General features: G+C 41.1%; 2 protein-coding genes across 2 annotated transcripts; both read left to right on the top strand.

Moving 5' to 3' along the window:
- Nucleotides 1-3,983: 3,983 nt before the first annotated feature.
- LOC113545991 (H-2 class II histocompatibility antigen, E-S beta chain) lies at nt 3,984-6,400 on the top strand. The gene is made up of 6 exons (XM_026945672.3): nt 3,984-4,105; nt 4,632-4,895; nt 5,024-5,305; nt 5,483-5,596; nt 5,775-5,813; nt 5,915-6,400. Exons 1-6 carry the CDS (start codon nt 4,045-4,047, stop codon nt 5,974-5,976), a joined length of 822 nt encoding a protein of 273 aa, XP_026801473.3. The 5' UTR covers nt 3,984-4,044; the 3' UTR covers nt 5,977-6,400.
- Nucleotides 6,401-12,145: 5,745 nt separating this feature from the next.
- LOC113545997 (H-2 class II histocompatibility antigen, I-E alpha chain-like) lies at nt 12,146-14,613 on the top strand. Its single transcript, XM_026945680.3, has 4 exons — nt 12,146-12,261; nt 12,351-12,602; nt 13,190-13,471; nt 13,573-14,613. Exons 1-4 carry the CDS (start codon nt 12,207-12,209, stop codon nt 13,692-13,694), a joined length of 711 nt encoding a protein of 236 aa, XP_026801481.2. The 5' UTR covers nt 12,146-12,206; the 3' UTR covers nt 13,695-14,613.
- Nucleotides 14,614-15,984: the final 1,371 nt, after the last annotated feature.

Genomic DNA, 15,984 nt, shown 5'->3' with positions numbered 1-15,984 from the left:
GGGGAGCCACTGTGCCAGCGAGTGAACGACATCGAGAGCCTTATTCACAAAGTCACAAGTCAAAGTCAACTTTACTGCGTTCCTTCTCATCACAGACATGTAAAGTGAGGGATGAAGTATATTTTCTCGCAGATCATGCAGCAGCACGCCTCTGGCTGTGCAGAGAGAGCTCGCTTGTGACAGCCTGTAAAAGCTTTTTGGGCCTGGCCTCTTATTATAAGAGATTTGTGAAGGGCTTCTGCTGTGTTACTGCACCTCTTATCCACCCGCTGCAGAAGGACAGAGACTTTGAGTGGACAGAAGAATGTCCAACAGCCTTCAGGGCACCGCAGAAGGCCCTTGTGGAGGTCCCTGTGCTGTTGATTCCTCCATGCCATTCTCCTAAACACGGATGTGAGCAACATGTGAGTGGGTGGAGTGCTGTCTCAGTTGGACCGTAATGGAGAGAGGGTGGTGGCGTATTTCAGCAGGGTCACTGACACCTGTCGTGGGGAATCTTTCCCAGCTCCCATGTAGGTTTGAGGATAAGCAGTTAAACCAAAACATCTTAGAATAATCAAGAACTTTATTACAAAGATAAACCCAGGCAATAAAGGAGGTCGGTCTCGAGAGCGAACACTGAAGAGTTGACCATCGTGCATGATCTTATTAACCCCAAGGGCGGGACATATTCGCCTCCTCTAATTGGCTAATTCTAATTGGTCTTACTCACGTTAATTCTCTTTACCGCCACTAGTTGTCTCCCCATCCCTTTAAATCATCCATTTACACATTTAGTTTATGTTATCTATAGCATGCAAGGCTGCTGAGAACGCACCAGGTCAGGCTGACGTCCTTATCAACATTTTACACACATACCTCCTACACGTGTACTGTGACTTCTGCCTGTTAATCTATAAAGTTTTTACTTCTCCTCATCTTAAACAGTGTTCTGCATAACTGCGTAAAAACTAAATTTATTAGACTGACTTCCTGGAGCCTGCGTAGGCGATGGAATGTGTTTGTTCTCCTCATCTTCTGATAGTGATGTGCACGCTCTGCTCTAAGTCCTAGGAATGAAGGCCACTTGGTAATAATGAACTTCTCATGTCAAGTTGCCCTTTGGTTTATAGAATAGAAATTTCTCATATATTAATACACCAATAATGACATGTTGGTAAAACAAATTATGGTAAATAGATACACTGAAAGCTGTGTGTATTATATCAGATAAATCTACAATGAAGAAACACAACATTTACACACTTATGACATCATATTCAGATGAATAATATGCATCACTTTGCAGATAGCAGTGTGAGTTAAAGCCATTAGATGCACATACATAAACATGGTTCAAATACTCATATTAATGTAACAGATAGAATCACAACATTTAAGAAATACTTGTTCATTATGATGATGGATTCTACACTTATTCTATTCGCTCTGTATTAAACTCTGAACAGCTAGAATGGTACAATTGCTTAGATGAATTTAATAAATTCAATAAATGAAGTATGTACATAATTCCTCACACTGACATATATAAAATTTCCTCTAGAAAATGTAAACTATGCCGTATTTCACTAAACTCTGACAGGTGCAGTTCTCCTTTGCAGTGTAGCGCAGGCTGCTGTGCTATTGGCAAGCCTTGACTGGTCTCGAGTGTACCATGACTGTACCACGCACCCTCTCCTGGCCCTCCTGTGTGGAGATGAAGATGGAAGTGCAGGCACAGGAGCTGGACGATGTCGTTGTGAGCCTGATGGGTGTTGCTGTCTGTTGTGAGCTTCAGGACTGGAGCCAGCAACAGGAGGCTGACGTGGATCTACACCCAGTGGTTTGGTGAGTAGAGACACAACTGGGAGGAGGTGTTGGTGCTGTCCACAGCTGCTAAAGGATGCAGGCAAAGTTTCATGCTCTCCAATGAAGCATTGCTGCTGCTGTTGTGGAAGTAACAGCTGACCAGAGGTGACAAGTGGTGAACCCTAATGCCTGGAAGGACACATCTTTAAAGGCTTTACATGGAGCTGTAGGGTCTGAGCTTTTTAGGGTCATGAAAACTCTCTGCTGCCTCTGCCAGGGTTTCTACTGGGGCAGTTCTGAAGGACGTGCATTAGTTCCCATTGGGGTGCCTATGGAGAGGGGAAGAGTGGACATTGTGGGTTTGATGCTGGAGAGAGCATTCAGCACCCCAACTTAACGGTCTGTTGCGTTGGTCTGAGGCTCGCTTTACCCTGATTGCTCTTTCCGGCATCAGCAGGACCAGCGTAATATACAGGATAAAACCAGACTTTCACAAGACTGGAGCTCTGTACTGAGAGCATCATGAAAAATGCACATCTCATGCCTGCCTGCATGGCTAAAAATCTTCCTATAGGAGAACGGCTCCTTGTTAGCAGGTACTTCAAAGCACTATTGTAAGTCGCTCTGGATAAGGGCGTCTGCCAAATGCCATAAATGTAAATGTAAATGTAAATGTACTCCTCCACAATGACATGCATTTAAAGAGTGCTGTTCTTAGCTGCTTGAGTGTTGGTACAGTTCTGAAGGGATTTTTCTATGTGGAAGTAAACCTGAGATTATGCACTCTGCCCCAAGCAAGCAGAATTTAAAAAATGTCCTAATAAACACATAAACTTCCCCTGTTTTGTGAAAATGCACAGTGGGAGCTCTGTGAACTCGCATCAGGTTTCACTGTGTTTATCTTCATCACTTCATCTGAAACACAATGAAACCTGATGCCAGTTCAGCTGCTTGTGCTTTGAGGTTTGGCGTGATGAAAGCTAATATTACACAGCATCTGAGAACTGTTAATCTGATCCTGTGAACCGGACGCTCTGATCGTCCATTTTAACAGATAATTTTAAGTTAATCTTAGCTATTTCTCTTAGCAAATACATAATAGTTATAGCTGTATGCTTTTACATCAGCGTGGTAACTTATACTGCACAGCGATAATTGATCAAATCATCGCCTGTTTATGTTTTAAAACTGTTTTCTAACAGAGCAGGAAGTTATTCGAGTCTCGGTGTCTATCTGACTGTAGAGTTTCTTCAAGGAAGTTATCGATCTCTCATTGTAATGAAAGTATTGTAAATGAAATGAGGAAGAAGGCTCTCTTTGGTTTAGGACGAGATTAACCAGATTTTTGCAATAGTGATAGATACAGCTAATAAGTACCTAAGAACTACTGCATAAGTACTCATCCCCTTTTCCTCATTTTATTGTGCTGACCCGAAATACACTTTTTATGTCATGAATCTACACAATATGGGGTTAAATATAGTTTTATAGTACAAAATTCATAAAAGTTGTGATTGTGATTGAAGTATTTCACCCTGTTTCTGTGAAACCCCTACATTAGTACTGGTTCATCTGGCATCCAAAATCACATAATTAGCTGAATGGAGTCTCATTGTAAATACACCTGTTCCTGGATGAACTCAACAACTAAAGAACTAAACAAACAGCATGATAAAGACCAAGGAGCAGTCAAAACAAGGTCCAAAGTACAGTTTTGGTCTCATCAGGACAGAGAATCTTTTTTAGGAAAACATTTCATGCGGCTGGCCAGCTGTGAGGAGGGTCCAGGCTGTGGTTGTCCTGTGAGCAGCTTCTCCTACCTCAGCTCTTTCCTCTTGTCCTCTTTTATTTTTGTTTCTCTGACTAATCCTCTCTTTACCCACTCACTGACATTTGTCTTTGTCATTGTGAGAATTTCTTTCCATTTTTTAATAATAGAGTCAGTTCCAGATTTAATAATGGAAAATGATGGTTGTAATAATGGATCAATTGTATTATTGTATGTAATATTTCTTAAAAAGTAACAAAAATTCTGAAGTACTCTCAAAACATAATTGAGAAGCCTTAAGGCAGCCGTAAAGCCCAGGGCTGGTGTGTGCGCAGGTTTTCATTCCAAGTTCCACTTGGCAACATGTGACTGGAGCAAAATAAAGTACGTGATTTGTTGCTTGGAGTTTTTTAAGTCCCATTGTTGTCTCTCGTCATCCAGGTGTGTGTGTGTGTGTGTGTGTGTGTGTGTGTGTTTAACGAGACACAATGTGGCTGTGTGCCGCTTCTCTTCTCTGCATGCTGCAGGTTTTATTTACATTTAAAGAAGGTAAGTGGTGAGAATAAATGAATGCTGTGTTAATTTATTTCTATAGTGTAGTACAGTGTCTTCTCAGTAGTGCACAGAGATCAGACTCAGAATTTTACTCAGCAAAAATGAAGAAGAAATGACAAACATGATCATTGTCTGTGGTGAAAAATAGTGTAAAAAATTGTGTGTAAAATAAAATATGAACAGAACAGATTGTAATTGTAGCATGACCTAGGAAAAACGTTCACATGGTGACATTTTAATATTTCCTGTTATATTCACTTGTGAAAATTACAGGTTTTTTCCTGAACCTCTAGGAAAGTGCTACTGTTTTATTCTGGGAAATTCACATTTAACATTGCATTTCAATTCCACTGAAAGATGCTGAAACACTGATAAAAATTTAAATGATAAAACATCTGAAAAGAAGCATTTTTCTTTCCTTCTTTTTTTTATGTTCTGTACAGTATGCACATGGTCTACTCTCTGTGTTCTGTGTTCATAGTTGCTCTGATTTTATTGTTTTAATCTGTTGTTTTTACAGTAAATGGGTACTACGGACAGCGGTACTACCAGTGCCGTTTCTCTCAGGATCTGAACACCGTTGAATTCATTCACTCCTGGTACTTTAACAAGATTGAACATCTGAGGTACAACAGCACGATAGATAAATACACAGGATACACAGATAGCGGAGTGATGGAGGCAGAGTCGTTGAATAAAGACCCCAGTAACAGTCTCTCTTTCTTTGTTGGACAAATCTGCATAAATTACAAAGATAAATACTTCACCAAGTTCCTGAAGACAGGTAGAGACATTTTGAGAGTTATATAATACAGAAACTCTTATCCTATTAAGAGGTTTTGTTTACATACAGTTACAGATCACCTACATTATGGAGTTAATTGTATTTATGTTGTTCGTTTTGTTTCTCAGTGAAACCCGAGGTCACAGTGAGGTCACTGAGATCTGAGTCTGATGTCAAACAGGCCGTGTTGATGTGCACTGCGTACGATTATTTCCCAAGTGGAATCAAAGTGTCATGGCTGAGAGATGGCAAGATCGTGAGCGAGGGCGTTTCCTCCACAGATGAGCTTTCAGATGGAGACTGGTACTATCAGATCCACACTTATCTAGAGTACGTACCGAGACCTGGAGAGAACATCTCCTGCATGGTGGAGCACGAGAGCTTAACACGACCACACATACACACCTGGGGTGAGAACCTGCCTTCTGTTCTGTATTCTTTACTAACAGTTTGCATGAAATATGTGGAGTCACGAGCATTTGAATAAATAATAAATAAAGTGAGTGGTGTGTAACATGAGATTGAGACAATTTAGAAGGATTTGGAACACAGTGATCTGTCTTTTGTGTGTTTTGTTGCTTTGACAGATCCTCCGCTTCCTGTAGCTGAGAGGAATAAGCTGATTATCGGCATTTTTCTCCTGGTGCTGGGAATCGTTTTGGCCGTCGCTGGATTTCTTTATTACATGCTGAGAGCCAAAGGTCAGTACAGAGAGAATAAACTGAGAATTTAAAATTGAATTCAATTCAATTCAACCATAGGGAGTTGAATAATTTTGCACATAAACATTTTTGAAGTATTCACAGGAATTCTCTTTCATAGGAATTTCCTTGAGTTTTTGTTTATGCTGTATGTTTTTATATTTATCTTTCTGTCCAGAATGTCCTGCAGAACAAACTTCACAGTCTATACATTTAGGTAACACAAAGACTACACACAAAACCATCTGTAATGCTTAAACTAATCATAATATCAAAAACAACACCAAATTCATTTAATATCTGCTTTTGTCTTCACAGAACGCACTGTTTCAGAGACGAGTTCAGAATCTTCAAATAGTTCTGAAATAGTTATAAAATAGTTATAGGCTGGAAAGGACTGGAGACTACAATTCCCATCAGCCACTGCACCAGATCACGTGTATGGTTTCACCTGTTTCACGTTTTTGAATTAGCACTAGTATATATATAGTCACGTTTTGCACTGCACTGGTTGTCTTGCATTTGCTCTCTTTATCATGTTGTGCTTTAACATGTTTATGGTGAACCCTATTCTGTGAACACTGGATAACCTCCAGGGTCCCCGGTGTCCACATACTTTTGGCCGTATGATGTATGAATAATAAAAGTTATTGTGTAAACTTTACTTGTTTTGATTCTTATAATGTATTTCAGAATATTTACTTATTTTCAAATATATAACATGATCATAAATCACTACATATATGTACTAATTATGTCTGATCACAAGCAAAAATGCATTTTTTGTTTGAATAAAAGATTATTTTCTCTGCAAAATCTGAAAGTCTGTTATTTTGTTGTTTAATTTTTTCCTCCTGAGCACACTGTTTTCAACTTAGAGGAGTGGAGCTGGTTTAACTCTGGGACAGAGCAAAAAGAGTTTTGAGTGTTACAGTGGAGATGAAATTGAATAAATTGGGATTGTATGTAATGAATGTAAAAAAATAAATTGCTGTATGTGGAGGGGGTGGGGGCTATAGTATGCAAAATTATTTACAAGTAAAAATGTGAAAAACAAAAAAATGTGATTGCATAAGCAACTTGTGTAACTGCTTTGTAGATAAAAATATATCCTCATGCTGGTTCACTAGGTCAGAGACTGAGAATGCCAGTGAGCTAAAACCTTGTTGAAGGAGATTAGTATAACGTGAAAGAAATCACACAACAAGATGTTAAAAAATATAAATATAAGTATGTCTTTAGTCTTCATTTGAAGAATGAAGGGGAAGTTCTTGAAGTCTTGATGTCTGTCTTCCTTGAGGGATGGTGGGTCCAGTTGAGCCATGCTAGAGGCTTGAAGGGAATATGGTTGTAATAACTGCTTTAAGGTAGGTAGGCAGTGGTCCAATTTTGCTTTGTAGGCGAGCATCAGTGTTTTAAATCTGATGCAGACAGATACAGGAAGCCAGTGGAGGGAACACAACAGTGGGGTGGTATGGGAAAACTTGCGGAGGTTCAAAACAATTCTGGCAACTGCATTCTAGATCAGTTGTGAGGGTCAGATGGCACACAGAGGAGCAAGTTGCAGTAGTCCAGACTTGAGATGACAAGGGACTGAACAAGTACCTGAGTTCCATGGATCAAAATGGCTGGAGCCTCCTGATGTTGTAAAAGAGAACCTGGCATGACTGAGTCTGACAGTCATGACAGTTAGCAGTGCGAGGCAAGGACAGTTGGCTGAATTTGAATATTGTCGAGGGAAATCATAAGATTCTGAGGTGGGGATGCATCTCCAGACATATACATGAATAGCTTAGTCTTGCTGGGATTTAGTTTCAGCTGATGAGCTGCCATTCATGTCAAGATGTCTGCCAGAGCAACAACATGAGTGTTTGAGGGAGGACAGCAGATGAGGATGTGCTGAGTGTCATCAGCATATAATTGGTATGAAAATCTGTGTTAGGATGAGAGAGTGTGTATAAAGAGTATGACCCCACTGAGAGAGCGGGTATAAAGGGTATGACCCCACTGAGAGAGTGGGTATAAAGGGTATGACCCCACTGAGAGAGCGGGTATAAAGGGTATGACCCCACTGAGAGAGTGTGTATAAAGAGTATGACCCCACTGAGAGAGCGGGTATAAAGGGTATGACCCCACTGAGAGAGCGGGTATAAAGGGTATGACCCCACTGAGAGAGCGGGTATAAAGGGTATGACCCCACTGAGAGAGCGGGTATAAAGGGTATGACCCCACTGAGAGAGCGGGTATAAAGGATATGACCCCACTGAGAGAGCGGGTATAAAGGGTATGACCCCACTGAGAGAGCGGGTATAAAGAGTATGACCCCACTGAGAGAGCGGGTATAAAGGGTATGACCCCACTGAGAGAGTGGGTATAAAGGGTATGACCCCACTGAGAGAGCGGGTATAAAGGGTATGACCCCACTGAGAGAGTGGGTATAAAGGGTATGACCCCACTGAGAGAGCGGGTATAAAGGGTATGACCCCACTGAGAGAGTGTGTATAAAGAGTATGACCCCACTGAGAGAGCGGGTATAAAGGGTATGACCCCACTGAGAGAGCGGGTATAAAGAGTATGACCCCACTGAGAGAGCGGGTATAAAGGGTATGACCCCACTGAGAGAGTGGGTATAAAGGGTATGACCCCACTGAGAGAGCGGGTATAAAGGGTATGACCCCACTGAGAGAGTGGGTATAAAGGGTATGACCCCACTGAGAGAGCGGGTATAAAGGGTATGACCCCACTGAGAGAGTGTGTATAAAGAGTATGACCCCACTGAGAGAGCGGGTATAAAGGGTATGACCCCACTGAGAGAGCGGGTATAAAGGGTATGACCCCACTGAGAGAGCGGGTATAAAGAGTATGACCCCACTGAGAGAGCGGGTATAAAGGATATGACCCCACTGAGAGAGCGGGTATAAAGGATATGACTCCACTGAGAGAGTGGGTATAAAGGATATGACCCCACTGAGAGAGCGGGTATAAAGGGTATGACCCCACTGAGAGAGCGGGTATAAAGGGTATGACCCCACTGAGAGAGCGAGTATAAAGGGTATGACCCCACTGAGAGAGCGGGTATAAAGGATATGACCCCACTGAGAGAGCGGGTATAAAGGATATGACTCCACTGAGAGAGCGGGTATAAAGGGTATGACCCCACTGAGAGAGCGGGTATAAAGGGTATGACCCCACTGAGAGAGCGAGTATAAAGTGTATGACCCCACTGAGAGAGCGGGTATAAAGGATATGACTCAGCTGAGAGAGCGGGTATAAAGGGTATGACCCCACTGAGAGAGCGGGTATAAAGGGTATGACCCCACTGAGAGAGCGGGTATAAAGAGTATGACCCCACTGAGAGAGCGGGTATAAAGGATATGACCCCACTGAGAGAGCGGGTATAAAGGGTATGACCCCACTGAGAGAGCGGGTATAAAGGGTATGACCCCACTGAGAGAGCGGGTATAAAGGGTATGACCCCACTGAGAGAGCGGGTATAAAGGATATGACCCCACTGAGAGAGCGGGTATAAAGGGTATGACCCCACTGAGAGAGCGGGTATAAAGGGTATGACCCCACTGAGAGAGCGGGTATAAAGTGTATGACCCCACTGAGAGAGCGGGTATAAAGGATATGACCCCACTGAGAGAGCGGGTATAAAGGATATGACTCCACTGAGAGAGTGGGTATAAAGGATATGACCCCACTGAGAGAGCGGGTATAAAGGATATGACCCCACTGAGAGAGCGGGTATAAAGGATATGACTCCACTGAGAGAGTGGGTATAAAGGATATGACCCCACTGAGAGAGCGGGTATAAAGGGTATGACCCCACTGAGAGAGCGGGTATAAAGGGTATGACCCCACTGAGAGAGCGAGTATAAAGGGTATGACCCCACTGAGAGAGCGGGTATAAAGGATATGACCCCACTGAGAGAGCGGGTATAAAGGATATGACTCCACTGAGAGAGCGGGTATAAAGGGTATGACCCCACTGAGAGAGCGGGTATAAAGGGTATGACCCCACTGAGAGAGCGAGTATAAAGTGTATGACCCCACTGAGAGAGCGGGTATAAAGGGTATGACCCCACTGAGAGAGCGAGTATAAAGTGTATGACCCCACTGAGAGAGCGGGTATAAAGGGTATGACCCCACTGAGAGAGCGGGTATAAAGGATATGACTCCACTGAGAGAGTGGGTATAAAGGATATGACCCCACTGAGAGAGCGGGTATAAAGGGTATGACCCCACTGAGAGAGCGGGTATAAAGGGTATGACCCCACTGAGAGAGCGAGTATAAAGGGTATGACCCCACTGAGAGAGCGGGTATAAAGGATATGACCCCACTGAGAGAGCGGGTATAAAGGGTATGACCCCACTGAGAGAGCGGGTATAAAGGATATGACCCCACTGAGAGAGCGGGTATAAAGGATATGACTCCACTGAGAGAGTGGGTATAAAGGATATGACCCCACTGAGAGAGCGGGTATAAAGAGTATGACCCCACTGAGAGAGCGGGTATAAAGGGTATGACCCCACTGAGAGAGCGAGTATAAAGGGTATGACCCCACTGAGAGAGCGGGTATAAAGGGTATGACCCCAGTGAGAGAGCGGGTATAAAGAGTATGACCCCACTGAGAGAGCAGGTATAAAGGGTATGACTCCACTGAGAGAGCAGGTATAAAGAGTATGACTCCACTGAGAGAGCAGGTATAAAGGGTATGACCCCACTGAGAGAGCGGGTATAAAGAGTATGACCCCACTGAGAGAGCGGGTATAAAGGGTATGACCCCACTGAGAGAGCGGGTATAAAGGATATGACCCCACTGAGAGAGCGGGTATAAAGGGTATGACCCCACTGAGAGAGCGGGTATAAAGGGTATGACCCCACTGAGAGAGCGGGTATAAAGAGTATGACCCCACTGAGAGAGCGGGTATAAAGGGTATGACCCCACTGAGAGAGCGGGTATAAAGGATATGACCCCACTGAGAGAGCGGGTATAAAGGGTATGACCCCACTGAGAGAGCGAGTATAAAGGATATGACCCCACTGAGAGAGCGGGTATAAAGGATATGACTCAGCTGAGAGAGCGGGTATAAAGGATATGACCCCACTGAGAGAGCGAGTATAAAGGGTATGACCCCACTGAGAGAGCGGGTATAAAGAGTATGACCCCACTGAGAGAGCGGGTATAAAGGGTATGACTCAGCTGAGAGAGCAGGTATAAAGGGTATGACCCCACTGAGAGAGCAGGTATAAAGGGTATGACCCCACTGAGAGAGCGGGTATAAAGGATATGACTCAGCTGAAAGGGAGAACAGAAGGGGACCCAGGACTGAGCCTTGTCAAACACCAGTGGAGAGTTCTCATGGAGCAGATGTGGATCCAATCCATGCCACCTGATATGACCGTATCAGGAGATATGGCCACAAATTCCAAGATTCATGAGGATGGACAGGAGAGTCTTGTAATTGACAGTCTCAAAGGCTGCTGAAAGGTTGAGGAGGATGAGGACTGATGATACTTTGGTGGCATGATCTAGTGATCTAGTGGTATGAAGCTTCTCAGTGATGGCCACAAGGGCAGTTTTGTGGAATGTGGCACTTTAAAGTCAGACTGCTTAGGGGATCTTGGAGATTGCTCTGGGTAAGATAGAGAGACAATTGATTGTACATAGCATGTTCAAGAACTTTAGAAACAAAAGAGAGAAGTGAGACCGATCGGTAATTGCTGATGATTGAGGTACTGTATCTAGAGTAGATTTCTTCAAGATAGAAATAACCCTTGCTGTCTTGAAGGCAGCTGGTACATGACCACATGTTATGGAGTCGTTTATAATGGAAGTGATGAAGGCAGGCTTGTGAGATGGTCTGAAGCGCTGTGAAGATAAGAAGCCTTTATTTTTGTACAGAGAAGACTCAAAGAATTATTGCAACCTGAAATGTATTATCAAGTGTTAAGACTCAAAACCAGATTTAGCCAGAAAATTGGGACTGAAGTTAAATTTAAATACAATAAGTGATAAATTAGCATAAATAGCAAATTTTCCATTTCATATCAACTGATGAAAATTCAGTCATGTCCATAAATAGGCTTTTCATACAGTAATACAAACTTAGAAGCAAACACACACCATGAAGAAAAATTTACATGTATATACAGTCAGGTCCAGAAGTATTTGGACAATGAGAGAGTTTTTGTGATTTTGCCTTTATACACCACCATGGATTTGAAAATAAAACAATCAAGATGTGTGATCGAAGTGTAGACTTTCAGCTTTATGTTAAGAGGCTCCACAAAAATATGGCATTTACCATTTAGGAATTACAGCCATTTTCAACAAAGTACCTCCATTTTATATATATGTATATATAGCCTTCTTCAGCAAAGACTGAGACTGAAATATGAGAGTGAAAAGCGATGAGAAATCTTTTTTTTACTGGAACCTTCACTCACCTGGATACAAGAAACAGAGAATGCGATTGGGTAGTTTATAAGGAAGTATATTTATTATGTGTGTGTGTGTGTGTGTGTGTGTGTGTGCCTGTGTGTGAGGATTAAGATTCCACATTGACAGGTTGAACACATTACTGGAAGGTGGAGTGTAACACGATGAAGCTCTGTGTGATTCTTGTCCTTTCAGCAATTCTGCCAGCAAATGCTTCGTGTAAGTAGGTGAAAAATAGAATAGAATAGAAAACAGAATAGAATAAACAAAGCTTTTAGCATTAAATATATGTGTTTTTTTTCCTCCAGTTGTGTACATGTTCACTGGACTGTCTGGCTGCAGTGACTCTGTGGATGAATCTGAATTCTTCATCGATCTGAATCACAATGAAATACTCTATGAAGATTTCAAGATCAAGCAACAAATCAACAGACTGCCTCCGTTTGTAGATCAAATCGATATTCCAGATTTGTATGAGACTGCAGTTGATGACAGAGAAAGATGTCTTCTGAACATCGAAAAAACAAGATCTTTGGTCGGCAGTCCACCTGAGGCCAGAGGTAATGAAATTAATTTTATTATTGCTCAAAGCAGTTTGCTGTAATATTCTTTAAGTGGAGTCGAGGTCATGACTGTTCATGAATCTAGAAGCTTTCCAGTTTATCTTTAGTCTTAATTATTTAATCCTAATTAATCCTGCATGATTTCATGTTAAGACTGAGCATGACACCACTGAAGCAAATATAAAACATAAATATCATTATTCCTTTGGAAATGTGTATATTAGCCATGAAGTTAATTGCGTATGTTATTAAAAAATAACGTAAGTATGTTATTTTCTGCACTACTGTTTCAGTAGATAATTTATTACCATTAATCTTAATTAGAAATTAACACACTAGCTAGAGTATTTTTCAGATAAAAGATAATGTAGAGTTTCCTTTCATTAAAGTTCAGGTTTTTTTGCATTACAAAATTTCTTTTCATTTGCCTAAGACTTTTTAATCTTTATAAGACATTATAACCTTTTTTTTTTCCTCTTCATTTTTGAGTAAACTTTTGACTCATTAAAAAATGGTTCTTACAGTCTACCTGATTATTGTCATATGTAACTAATGTCACTGACTTGGTTTTTTTTTTTGTTCAGATCCTCCAGAGATCAGCGTCTACCCGAAACGCGACGTGGTTCCTGGAGAAAAAAATAAGTTCATCTGCTTCGTAAAGAACTTCTATCCTCCACACATCAGAGTGAACTGGACGAGGAACGGTGTGTCGGTGACAGAGGGAGTTTACATCAGCCAGTTTTCACTAAACAGCGACGGAACCTTCAATTTATTCTCCACACTGACGAGTTCTCCGAATGAAGGAGATGAATACAGCTGCACGGTGGAGCATCAAGCTCTGGACTCGCCTCAGACTAGAACATGGGGTGAGAAAGCTCTTCACTGGATCTATTTCATCTTATTTTACTTTATAACACTGATTCTGTGTGTGTATGTGTGTGTGTGTGTGTGTGTTTGTATTCCACAGAGGAACCAGTGGAAATTCCGAGTGTAACTCCGACGGTGGTGTTTGCAGTGGGAATTGCTGTAGGAATACTGGGATTAGCCACCGGAATTTTCTTTGTCATTAAAGCATCGGGTTCCTGTTAAAAGTTTTATTGGGCTCTGTATAAACTCTGGCAAATGGACTTGTTATGTAAGCAATAAGCACTGTGTGTGTGTGTGTGTGTGTGTGTGTGTGGTGTTACAGTACAACACTGAGTGACGGGGTGGTGTGATGAAGGAGAGTTACTGTTACCACTTTGAAGTTGATTATTTTCTTATAACAGCACATCTCCACATGGTTTATAACTCTTATACAGCCCCTCTTTTTTCTCTCTCTTGAAATTAATAAGACAAAAATAAAAAAACACAACTCGTCATGTTACCTGTCCTGAAGATGTCAGAAAACCTAAGGCTACAGCTTTACCTCTGACACTGGAGACTCCTTAACTTTCCATATGTTAAATAAACAGCTCCTTAAAGAAATCTTCCCCACATCAGTGATTACACACGTCTTTAATCCGTATATGTGGAACGTCTGCTGTACAAGTCCCTGCGAATGAGCTGTTGCTATAGAAACGATAATGTATTTATGGAAGTCAAGAAAGGCCTTTTTTTAGTTCTTGCTTTTGTGATCTCAAGACAACAAAAGTTATTTTCCAAGATCATGTAATAGTACCATTCTGGCATTACATAGTTGTGGCCAGTGGCACAATATAATATATTGGTATTATGGGAATTCTGCAGTAATTACATCCTAGGCATTCCAATTTTGCCGGAAAATCCTAGTCAAGGCTAAGTGCCTAAATTAATTCCAGGCTACAATCCCCTAGCCCAGAGACATTCCCTTGAAAATTAGTAGAATTGATATTTTTCATCATTAAGTTTTTGTATTTTATGATTTCAACACAATATTTTAACAAATAACAAAGAGATCATGTTTAAAATACATTTCCAAATATTTTGATAAAAGAACAATTTTTCATTAAGATGCTTATTACATCATTTATTAAAAATCATAAAACCATTCATTTTTGGTTTTTCATTTCAGTTTAATTTCAAAATAGAATAATGAATGAACACAAAAACACATGGACCCACATGGTTTCCAGAGATGGCATACAAAAATAGCCCAGCAAAGTAGAAGTTGTGCAGAACTTCCCTGAACTCCATCAGTTCATCAAGCATGTGCAGAAGGTCTTGGTGTTCTGAGAGAGCTGCAACTCTCTGAATAAAAAAGGCTACCTGGGCATTGACGGAGGAATGTAAGAGAGCACCTGAGGACATTAAACAGGCTTTTTTTCCGGGTTTTTCCGTCACCCCAAAACCAAAAATTAATTAGGCGAGTCATTCATCTATGAGGTTTTGATTTTAGCAATAAAGTTAATGATCTTCCAGTGAATTGGGCTGAAATAGACACTAGAACAAAGTCAGACCCTTCCATATACTCAATGAAAAGCGAGGCAGGAAAACCCGACCCATGTACTGATCAAATTTCTGTTCTGAAGTTCTGTTTTGTTCAGTACCAAAGCAACAACAGGGCCAGACATTACAAGTTATAAAACAAGCATTTTTACTGTATGCCCATGATAGCCCTTTATATGGACACCTTGGACATTTTAAGACACTTTAATGTGCGTTAAACATGGCATATTAACCATGCATCCAAAAAGCCCTGTTCTTACCCACTTCAGTTTTTGTACCAAAGGAATATTTTTTTAAATATCAAAGAAAATTTTTTAAAAAGATCCAAAGCAAACCCTGACACCAGCTGCTGATATGTGAAGGCTTAGCGTAGAGGAAGCTCTGTGTCTGTCTTAGTGACTTATCTTGTATCCTACTGTCATTTAATCGCTTCTTGCAGTAAATCATCCATCAGTCATAATGAAAACGATCTAAAGGTGATAGGACTGGATGAACCAGTTTTATAAGTGTGACAGATGCAGATAATAAGTACGTAAAGTACCGACAGTGCCTTGGAAAAGTATTCATCCCCTTTGATATTAGCAAGTGTATATACAGTATACAGGTACAACCTCAATTTGGACTTTTTTGTGCACAATAAAAACGCTTCAGGAGTCTCAACTTTTTGAGACTCCTGAAGCGTTTTTATTGTGCACAAAAAAGTCCAAATTGAGGTTGTACCTGTGGAGGAACCCGTAAAGATTCATTGTAGAACCGTACAACAGAGTGTTCTGAACTAGAACCCATTTAGAACGTGAAGCTGATGAACGCTTTATACTGAAGTCCAGTAGACATGTACGGAGAGTAAAATTACACAGGCAACATGTGACTGGAGCAAAATAAAGTGTGTGATTCTTTTTAAAGTCATGATGCTGACTTTATAAAACATGTAGAGAATGATCAAAAAGGTATGTATTAATATGAAATATTCAAA

This window comes from Pangasianodon hypophthalmus, chromosome 8 (assembly GCF_027358585.1).
Source record: "Pangasianodon hypophthalmus isolate fPanHyp1 chromosome 8, fPanHyp1.pri, whole genome shotgun sequence".
Taxonomy (NCBI): Eukaryota; Metazoa; Chordata; class Actinopteri; order Siluriformes; family Pangasiidae; genus Pangasianodon; species Pangasianodon hypophthalmus.
Note: the sequence above shows the minus strand (reverse complement) of the source record. Positions and strands in the feature narration are given on the sequence as shown.

Bases quoted from the DNA above. Each gene is read 5' to 3' on its own strand.
- LOC113545991 (XM_026945672.3), top strand. From the start codon at position 4,045: ATGTGGCTGTGTGCCGCTTCTCTTCTCTGCATGCTGCAGGTTTTATTT. The intron at 4,106-4,631 runs GTAAGTGGTGAG...TTGTTTTTACAG, and splicing joins TTTATTTACATTTAAAGAAG to TAAATGGGTACTACGGACAG. The intron at 5,306-5,482 runs GTGAGAACCTGC...TTGCTTTGACAG, and splicing joins ACCACACATACACACCTGGG to ATCCTCCGCTTCCTGTAGCT.
- LOC113545997 (XM_026945680.3), top strand. From the start codon at position 12,207: ATGAAGCTCTGTGTGATTCTTGTCCTTTCAGCAATTCTGCCAGCAAAT. The intron at 12,262-12,350 runs GTAAGTAGGTGA...TTTTTCCTCCAG, and splicing joins TCTGCCAGCAAATGCTTCGT to TTGTGTACATGTTCACTGGA. The intron at 13,472-13,572 runs GTGAGAAAGCTC...TGTATTCCACAG, and splicing joins GCCTCAGACTAGAACATGGG to AGGAACCAGTGGAAATTCCG.